This window comes from Halichoerus grypus, chromosome 10, assembly GCF_964656455.1.
Source record: "Halichoerus grypus chromosome 10, mHalGry1.hap1.1, whole genome shotgun sequence".
In the NCBI taxonomy this organism is placed as follows: Eukaryota; Metazoa; Chordata; class Mammalia; order Carnivora; family Phocidae; genus Halichoerus; species Halichoerus grypus.
The window spans coordinates 36,645,894-36,655,700 of record NC_135721.1 but is presented as its reverse complement, the minus strand read 5'-3'; the positions used below and the strand labels follow the sequence as shown (position 1 = coordinate 36,655,700).

Genomic DNA, 9,807 nt, shown 5'->3' with positions numbered 1-9,807 from the left:
CCGTCATCCCTTATTTATCCTCAGATATTCCAAATGTTTCCCTTGATTATCCACAGAAAGCGAAACTAGCGAACTCTTTCACAGACCTGTTCCTTCATGAGTTGGTTTTGTCATTTCAGTTACATAGGTATATTCATTCTAAGCCTCTAGATAATACCAGATGATGCTACCAACAGACGAAACAGGAGCCAGAGAAGTGAATTCAAATCAGTGACATCCGAACAATGAAGGGCATGGGCTTAGTGCCACAGAGCAGCTCCTACCAAAATAAAGTACCAAGTCTTTAAGTCATGAGTATGACTTTGTATATGTTTTTTAATGCACGTATACACCAAGCTCAAAGATGTTCGGGCTATCTCATTTACTGTCTTTCATAGTGACCTGGAGAGAAAGAACAGTCAATGAAGTCATCTATGGCCAATCGAGTATTATTGTTATTACTAGTAACAGAATCAAAGTGCACAAAAATACCATTTTTAAGAAATGTGTATAAATAAAACTGGATATGAATGGTGATGTAGCTCAGGGGAACTGTAGCTTACCATTTGGTTTCTAAATTACTGGGCATGCAGGGGGCACTCGGTAAACACTGGTTGAAAAAATGCACACCGAGCCTGGCACCGCCCAGCAAAAGGAAGCCTATGAGATGAACATTTCAAAAATCAAGCCCCAGGAAGCCTCATGCAGGGTTCCGCAATGCAGAACCAGGCTAGGAGCCAAGTCTGCCACTCATGAAAGCTGGAGTGTCCACTCACAGGGGGACCACGCAGCACAAAGTGACAAAGGAGCTGAAGCAGAGCCCCTACTCATTGTGTTTATAAAGGCTGTCTAGAGAGGAATGCTAGCTTGGAAGAGCATGTGTTCTGCAGCTTCTTCCAGAGTGGGAATGGATTTGTCAGACGAATCAGCCAAAAGTGGTCTGGAGAGGTGGAAGGCACCAGCTAGCCTCTGCTGAACAAAACCTGTGAATCTGGGCTTAGAGCCGGGGCTTCCCGGCCCTAGGGGACCCAATGCCCCAAATTAAAATATTTTAATTTCCTCTTTTCTCTCCTGAATTGAAATTCATAGATAATATAGTTATTCTCTCTATAATTTTAAAAATCAGTGTAATATTATAACATAGGAGAAATACAAAGAAAAGCAATTTGTGATAATAAAATTTCGACATAAATACTCAGGGATGATTACCCTTGAAGACAAGATGCCTCCTCGGCTGAATACCATTCCATTGGGAACCCCTACGCTAGCCCAGGGTAGCCCCAGGTGGCGAGCTCCCCCAGCACAGCCAGCTGGCTCCTCCCAGCTCTACTGTGGACGGAAGCAACCCACCACCTCCTAGCAACTCACCCTCTGGCTGTAGAAGCGGGGGCAGGAGAAGGGATCGAGTTTGGCTCGTTCTTGCTCCACAACTGACTCATGGGGCATCTGCAGAGACACATGCAGGTGGAGGTGGAGCAGCTCCTTCAGTGTCGAGGCTTTCTGGAAGCCCTCGGTTATGCACAGACAACGACACCCCCCCACCACCACCACTTCACTCTACCCACAGCTGCCGGCTTCTTGTCCAATGATGCTGCAGAAGAGGAAGCCCAGGAGGGCCAGCCGGAGAAGGAAGGTTCTGGCAGATGGACATCACTTTCTCAAAAATCTCAGGCCAGCATGGTTGGGTAAAGCTCAGGTTGCTTTACATGTTTCACTTTGGTGCTCAGGTTGCTTTTTCTTCACCTGTCTGGTCACTACTTTAGCAACGATGTCTAAGCAGGCTTCGGACCCCCCAGTTTTGCCAACAGGAATTCTCCAGCCCTGCTCATCTAAAAACCTGGCCATGAGAGGAGGCTGCACACTGAGAGCTCACTTCCCTCCTTGCCAGTGTGTGGCAGTGTGGTGCAGGGGACAGAGCATGTCCCCAGTTCTTCAAGAGCACTGGGTTCAAATCCTGACTCCGCAGTCTACTAGCAGTGACAGCAAGGTACTTAGGTTCTCTACACTTCCATTTCGCCAATGGTACGATGAAGATTTTTAAAAAAACCACTCTGGTGGGTTATACTGAGCATTACGCAAAATTACTTAAAAACAAAATAAATAAAAGGCACCTAGCCAATGCAGGAAACCCAGGAGACACTCAGAAAATGGTTTTCGCCTCTCAAGCATCTGGAAGGCAGCTGAGAGTGGCAAGAAAAGCAGGAGGCAAGGAGCCCCGGAGAATCCTTTCAAGTCCAGATCCTTGACATGAGACTCCATGTTACAAGATGAAAATACTGACGCTTCATTGGGAGAACTGACATGCGTGCTCAGGGATGCGCTGCAAGGGGTGGTCTCACGGCTCCCACTAACCCAGTGACATCATCGCCCTCCACCTCCCTGCCCTTGACCCAGGAGCAGGTGCAGGTGTTCAGAGGAAAGCCAGCAGAGGCATTTACTGTATCATCTGCTGCTTCGTCCATTTCTTCTGAAGTCATTATGTTAACTGAGGGGAGAGGGACTGCAGCCTTCCTCCTAGCATCTGGTATCCTCTCTACTAAGGAAATACTGAGTTAAGGTGGTCTCAGTTTAAAGCAGGTGTGAAGGCTGGGCAGGAAGAAAACTTCCCAGCTGCGGCATCTTATCTCTAGCGCTGCAACTCCTCCCGTGCATTTGTTAGGTCGCCCACAGTTCCCTGCAAGGCTTGGACCCACTTCCACCTGGAGGTGGGAGACTGGGTCTGGCGACCTCGAAAGCTCTTAGCGGGGCTGGGGACCAGAGGGTCCTTCTGGGGCAGAGGGTGAGGGATGCCAGGGAGGCTCTGCAGGGACTCACCAGCTCCGGGGCTGCCCGATGAAGCGAGCCGAGTGGGTAGCGCAGGAAGCTGAGGCGGGTGGCAGTGTAGAGGTCTGCGTAGCCCATCAGCTGGTTGGAGGAGAGCATCTGGCGGAAGCCGCAGTGGAACAGGCTGCCCACCGTGCTGTAGCACAGGTCCAGCTCCCGGGTGACTCTCTGGCAGAGGAGAGATCCCATCCCACCTGGACCTGCATCACCCACAGCCGATCCTACACCGCTGGGGCCAGGCCCCGCTCCGCCCTCCCTGGGTCTATCACCCCGGGAACTTGGGGCCTCTGCCCCTGGTAGGGAAGGAGCTGTGTTCTTTAAACCCAGAGGCGGCGCCGGGTGCTTTGGGAGGTGAGGCAGCTCTGCACTTTGCCCTGGGCCCCCCTTCCCTGCTTTCCTCACAGTTACCTGCCTGGACCTGCAGAGTGACCACCCAGACCAAACCCTCAGCTTAATGTAGCTTCTGATGCCCCAACAGAGAGCCCGTGCAGAGGCCCACGCACCTGGCCCCTTGCCTGCCCCCTTCGCAGGCCCCCACCTCATCACCAGGCCTTGCTTTCAGCATCTAGAGAACTGGTCTGGACATTTACACCCAGAGTGACCAAAGGCATGCTATTTCCCCTCACTGAGCCTCCGTTTTCTCATCCGTAAAATAAAGGTAACTGTCCCTGCCCAGCCCACTTCTCAGGTCTATGGAAGGATCAAATAGCATGCAAGGGCTTTATACCCTGCAAAGGCTCTGCAGAGATCCTTCATTATTGGGCCCAGCTGGCTCTGTGCATGCCAAATGGCCTGAATCCCGCTGACACAGCCTCCGGGACTCTCCCAGCTTTGGGGGCTGGTCAGAGGTGCCACAGGGCGTTTTCCTTCCTCCTTTTCCCAGGACCCATCAGCTCACTGGCCCTAAATCCCTCTTCTGGGGTGCTCATCTAGCTTCCCCCAGACGCTGATCACAGCTGGCTAGTCAGTCACATGACGCAACCCGACAAGCCCGAACATCTCAAGGAGGGTTAATGGAGATTGAGAGACACGCCACAATCACCCCACAGGCTAAACTCAGCCCTTCTGCGGCAGCGCTCTGCTGTCATTTGGAACATGGGCCAGCAGAGGGCGCCGGCAGACAAGGACAGGTGGCTCTGCGGAGGTTGGGGAAAATCACATCACTGGGCTCAGGAACCTGGGAGGAAGCAGATGGGGCAGGCAGCCTGGAGGCCCACACCCCACCCCCAACCCCTGCTGGTGAGGGTCTCCTCCTCGCTCAGCACTCACTCTTACCTGAATCTCCCTCTTGGTGGAGTTGATGACTTGCAGCCCATAACTGCTCCCATCCATGTGCCTGGTGCAAAAATGGCCACATGACCCAGGAGAAGAGGAACAGGGCCTCCAAGCTCCAGGCACAACCTCCCTAGGCCCCATGGGGGTCACAGGGCACTCCACGGGCACCCAGGGAGGGTGCTGGGCTGGGTGTGTGCACATGTGTGTGAGAGGACAGGCCTCCTGAGTCCATGCTGAGTGGGTAAGGAGGAAGGACCTAGAGGTCACAGCGTGACCCAAGGGGATCAGAGGGATCCCAAAACCCAGTTTACTAAGGAAGGCCAGCCTGGAACAGATCTTGATTTCCTGACTACTGACCAGGACCCTCCATCCCTCTCCCCGCTGTGGGCAGGGCTCTTACTGGTACAGCTCTGCCAGGCGCATGTCCAGCCTCTTCAGCTCCTCCATCTGCTTTGAAAAGTCAACAGGGGACAGCGCGGGGTGAGTGACAGCCCCACCTTCCTTTGTCTGCCCCAGGCCCAGCTCAGCCATGTGGTGAGGCTGGAGGTCACCAGGGGTCTACACACCCCAAGCTGTGTGCATAACATCCTTCACCCCTTCCTTACATCAAGTGAAGCTCCACCCAGAGCAGAGCAGTTATAGCAAAGGTCCTGTGGGACAGGTGAGGAAGCCGGCCAGGGAGTCAGGTGACCCACCCATGGTCACATGGTAATGACTCAAACCCAGCTCTTAGAACAAACCTGAATTGTTTGGGCTCAGAGCCACTCCTGATCCCGAGGATACAAGTCATCCCAGGTCGGGGGGTGGACCTTCTATTCTCTAAGTGGCCTCAGGTGAATAGGGAGGGTCGAGTCAGGTGAGGAAGGAGGCCTCAGACTACAGAAACACCACAGTACTCTGGAGTCAGGAGATAGGAATTTGAGGCATCCTTGCCCTTTCTGGCTGTGTGACTTTGGGCAAGCTGCTTAACCTCTCTGGATCTCTGTTTTCTCATGGATAAAGTAGTTCCACTCTCGTAAACCACAGAGTGGACAGTATTATTATGGTCACTACTAACCCCCAACAGGAAAGAGGGCAAGATGGTGAAGGGGCATGCCTCTGCACTAGTGGCCAGCGCCCCCCTTCCTAGCCCTGACCCCTCCACAGCTCACCCTTCTCTTGGGCCCAGATGTCCAGCTCCCGGGACAGCTCAGGAACCACCAGGCAAGTCCGCCAGCCCTGCCGCTTCTTAGACTTGAGGATGTCCCCAAAGATGTGGTCCCCAATGTACAGGATATCCTTCCCCTGCACCCCTCGCAGCTCGCACACCACGTCCGAAGAGCCTGCCCCCACCACGGGAGGACAGGCTTGCTCAAAGCCCCTCCTGCCTGTGGGCAGGTTGGGGCCATGGGCTCCTAGTCGAGGTAGGGTGCCTGTGGAGGCAGGAGGGCGAGGTGGGAGCTGGTACCTCCAGAGTAAACCGCGCAGTGCTGGTGGGGCCCCGTGTAGGTGCCCACGGGGAGCTTGCCCGAGTCCTGGAGGGGCAGAGGGGCACCCTGGTCAGAGAGAGCAGGGGGCTGGGAGCAGCAGGGGTAGCCATGGGGGCGTGGGAGGACGGAGGTGAGAGCGAGCCCTGAAGGAGGCCCCTGAGTCCCTGTCTCCAGGGACAGACAGAGCAGCAGAGAGGAAGCTGCCAAGGGCAGGTCCAGCCTCAGGGGCGGGCTCCCTGACAACGTGGCCCTCCCGGTCAGGGTGGATGGGCCTCAGCCCCCGCCATTACCGTGTTGACCTGTCTCAGCACCGTTCCCTCAGCAAAGAAGCGGGGCTTCTGTATGTCTACCACAATCAGGTCGAAGTAGGACCTCCAGGGCCTGTCGGAGGCCTCAGCCTGTGGGCAGGCGTGGCAGAGCCCTGCAGACACACACAGGCAGCCTGGGACATCTGACCCTGACACATGGCCCAGCTCCTCCCTGGTCCCCCACCCCCTGGCCTGCCTTGCTTGGCGGAAGCGCCAGCCCAGGTTCAGCAACGCTCTGCACCGTGAAAGCTTGCCAGGGCTCAAGTCACAAGCCATCCACGCGCCCTGGTCCTGACTCCCAGCCCTGCGGCGCCCCTGGCTCCCCAGCATCCTTGGCCGTGACCGTCCTAGCACGAGGAAGTGCTCAAAAGGTATTTGTGGAAGCAGGTGTTGGATACTGTGCAGGCTCTCACGTCAGCCTCCAGAGCTCCTCAGAGCGCTCGGGCAGAGACCCAGGGACAGAGGATCTGAGCGCGGTGGCTGAGTTCGAGCCCTGCTCACCCATTTGCCTGCCAGTGACTCCTGGTCACACGCGGTGCCAGGGTGGGTCACACACTCCCCTCCCCTGGCTCTGCCACAGCCTGACCCCACCCCCTTGCACCCCACTGAGCCCCTCCCCAAACATCTGATTGCCTCTTCATGGCCTCCTCCAAGGCTCTAAGTGGCCTTCCCCCCACTCCAAGGGCCTCCCTTGGCCTGGCTGAGGTCACTGGCCTCCCATCCCCTGCTCTCTCTGACCACCTGCAGCGAGGCCCATGCATGGGAAAAGCCCCCGCCCACACTTAGTTCCTCCTCAAGGGGAGGGCCGGACATGGTAGAGGCACAGCCCACCCCAGCCAGGCACGGGGCACTCACCTCCCCGATGCCAAACAGGTAGGTCACGATGGCCTGGCAAAGACAGGGCAAGGGTCAGAGCACCCAGCTCGGCTGGGCCAGGGGCCACTGCCTGCCTCCTCCCTCACCCCACCTCACAGGACACGCTGGGGACCACAGGAGCTATGTGGTGAGAAATGGTTCACTCCACTGAGACCTTAAAACGCCAAGAAATGGAACCCAAAATGCCAACCAGACAGGGAGGGTAGCAGGGTCTTGGCTCCTCCAGACCCCTCACTGTTCATACAGTTTCCTCCAGCGGCCAGAAAGGAGGCAGTTCTCTGGGCTCTGACGGCCAAGGGCCCCCCCCATCCACACACTCACATCCGTGTAGTTGTAGCTGCTGTTGGTGGCCAGAAACACTTTCCCAACCTCCTTCATCTTGCCCAGCAGGATGGGGATTCGCACCTGGAACAGAGGTAGGTGTCACTTCCAGGGGTGGGGCCTCCCCCAGCTGCCCTGGGCTCCCTTTCTCGGCTCCCGGCCTCCCAGGCACGGGCTCCAGGCCAGGCAGGAAAGTCTGTGAGCAAGGCTAGGCTACAGAGCTCTGTCCACATCTTGAGGAGGGAGGCAGCGACATAGCCCCACTGCCCTGGGGAGGAGGGGGACAAAGGGACAGGCCTGGTCATGACCCGCTCACGTCCTTCTCCACGTAAATGTCCAAGTCCTCCAGGATCTTCTCCTTCAGACAGCCCTGCAGGCGGGAGCAGAGCTGTGTGTGTGTGTGTGTGTGTGTGTGTGTGTGAGCGTGCAAGTGCATGTATGCCGTGTGTGTGTGCGCGAGTGCATGTATGTGCGACCAACCTGCCCGCATGCCTGGGTCCAAGATGCAGGGAGCCCAGACCACAGTCCTCAGCGGGCAGAGGAGTGGAAACTCTGTGGGGGCTGGAGCCCTCGGGCTGGCCCAGCAGAGCTGAGGGCAGACAGGTGAGGGGTCCTGGGGTCCCGGCACTCACCGACTGGTGGACATTATCCATGGCATCATTCACATCCTGGAAGAGTCTTTGGAAGGACATGAAGACATTCCCATGCTGATAGCCAGGGTCATAGCTGGGGCAGGCCAAGAGGACAGGGAGGCCAATAAGGGGGCCTGAGGTGACCACCAAACCTGGACCCTATATCAGAGTCACCCCTCGAACCACACACTGAGTTTATGTCCCAGCTATGCTGGAAGGGGCGTCACCCTGTGCTGTGGGTCATCCCTTGGGGGGGCACCAGTTACAAGGTCGGGGGGCCCCCCTTCAGTGAAAGCCTTCCCACTGAGCTCCTAGAGCCCCTCGGGAGGGGTCTGTGCTCTTTGGCAGGGACCCCAGTTCAGGGCGTGGGCCCTGGGCAGCAGCAGCGTCCTGTTGGTCACCCAGGGCTGGACAGGGCATGGGATGCACTTGGTGTCGCGGGAGCAGCCCGAGAAGAAGTCCACCAGGCAAGCATACAGGTAGGTTTCTCGGGGGGGAGAGGCCAGTCAGTGGCTGGCCCAGGGACCCAGGCAGCAGCCCACCCAGGCCCGAGCTGGGCATCCCGAGGACCACCTCCCCACACCCGCTATCCAGCCCTCACCAGGCAGGTTGAAGAGCGTGTTGAGGATGTGGAACCTCTGCAGGTCGTCCCTCTGAATGAACTTGCTGGGGTAGGAGCTCCAGATCTCTGCCCTGGGGAGGGAGTGGGCTGGGTGCAGGCAATGTGCCCTCCCTAGCGCCTCCTAGCGGCCCATCCAAGCCCTGCCATTCCTTCCCACCCCCCCCACCCCCCCACCCCTGTTTGCCCTCTCTTATCCAGCTGGCATTGTTGAGCCTCTGCTGTGTGCCTGAGTCTCTCCTCCCCCTCCTCCTCCTCTCCTCCAGCATCCTTGCCCTCCAGCCCTTGTCCCTTACTCCAAGAGGAAGGTGAAGCCATGGGTGCCCAACAGCACGTTCCCATGGGTGTCCACCTTCACCGGGTTCCCACAGAGCACGTCAAACACCAGCCCCCTGGGGAGAGAGCGCAGAGGCTGTGGGTGGAGGTGCCAGGGCTCACAACGGGCCACAGCCTCCCACCCCAGGCGGCTCCCGCACCTGGTGGGGAAGGAGGGGTCGTAGGTGTAACGCAGCATCTCGTGTGGGTCCCCAGGGCACACCAGGCGCTCCAGCAGTAACTCGAAGGCCAGTGCCTCGTACGCTGGGGACTTGTAGGCTGCGAGAACCCAGCAGACCCAGCTGGTTGGTGCCTGCCCACTGCTCCCCTAGCCCCAGATACCCTGCCCCCTCCCTCCCTACCAGCCAGGGTGTAGTCCACGTCAAAGCCGAAGCAGCGAATCTTCCCCAGCGCCAAGCTGCAGTTGACAAAACTCCTGGAGAGGCGGGGAGAAGAATGTTGGAATCAGCCCCCCAGCTCCCCAAGCCTCGTTGGGTCTGAGTGTGTCTGAGCACATGTGTGCGGGCATGTGTACGGGTGCGCAGGGAGCCTCAGAGAAGCGCCTCAGGAGTGTGCAGGAGTGTGCCCTGGGCGACCCTGGGAGGGAGGATGCCCGATGTCAGCGGGGTGGTCACTTTCCTGAGGGGAGTCACCGTGTCCAAGTTCAGAGCTGATGTGTTTGTCACAAATAGGCAGCGCTTGTCCCCAGGCGGGAGGGAAGTGAAGGGCACTCCCTCTCTGCCTGAGTGTATATTGTCTGTTTCCATCTGACAGGCCACTGCCCACCTAGAGAGAAGGGTCCCCTTGCTAGCACAGGTGCGTGTCAGTGTTTTGAGTGTCACCCTATCTGTGCATTTAAAGGGGTCACTCTTGAGGCTGCTGTGTTGTGAGGAGTATGTCAGGAAGTGGGGTGTTTACAGGATGAGGTGCCCCCGACCCCCACCCCAAGTGCCCCTCTCACCGCTGGTGCCGGTCCTGCTCCAGGCCTTGAAAGGAGACCAAGCCTTGCGGCTCCCCTGGGGGCTCCCTTCGCTCTCCCCTGTCCACACTGGCCATCGCCACGAGGAGTGAGCAGGAGGCAGGAGGCCCTTCCCCAGCCACCTGCTCACTATCAGTGGGACTCAGCAGCTTCCTTACCCCTCAGACACTTCGGACACCACTGACCAGCTACCCCACCCTGGGCCCCCATT

At 57.6% G+C, this 9,807-nt stretch overlaps 1 protein-coding gene across 1 annotated transcript; it reads right to left on the bottom strand.

Moving 5' to 3' along the window:
* Positions 1-296: 296 nt before the first annotated feature.
* Positions 297-9,146, bottom strand: NT5DC4 (5'-nucleotidase domain containing 4). Its single transcript, XM_078056311.1, has 18 exons — positions 9,133-9,146; positions 8,980-9,050; positions 8,779-8,896; positions 8,599-8,694; positions 8,285-8,376; positions 8,113-8,170; positions 7,684-7,777; positions 7,368-7,421; positions 7,052-7,135; positions 6,710-6,742; positions 5,837-5,944; positions 5,525-5,591; positions 5,229-5,399; positions 5,048-5,049; positions 4,478-4,527; positions 4,078-4,138; positions 1,348-1,425; positions 297-381 (listed from the first exon to the last, which is right to left on the bottom strand). The coding sequence occupies exons 1-18, from the start codon at positions 9,144-9,146 to the stop codon at positions 358-360; spliced, it is 1,275 nt and encodes a 424-aa protein (XP_077912437.1). The 3' UTR covers positions 297-357.
* Positions 9,147-9,807: the final 661 nt, after the last annotated feature.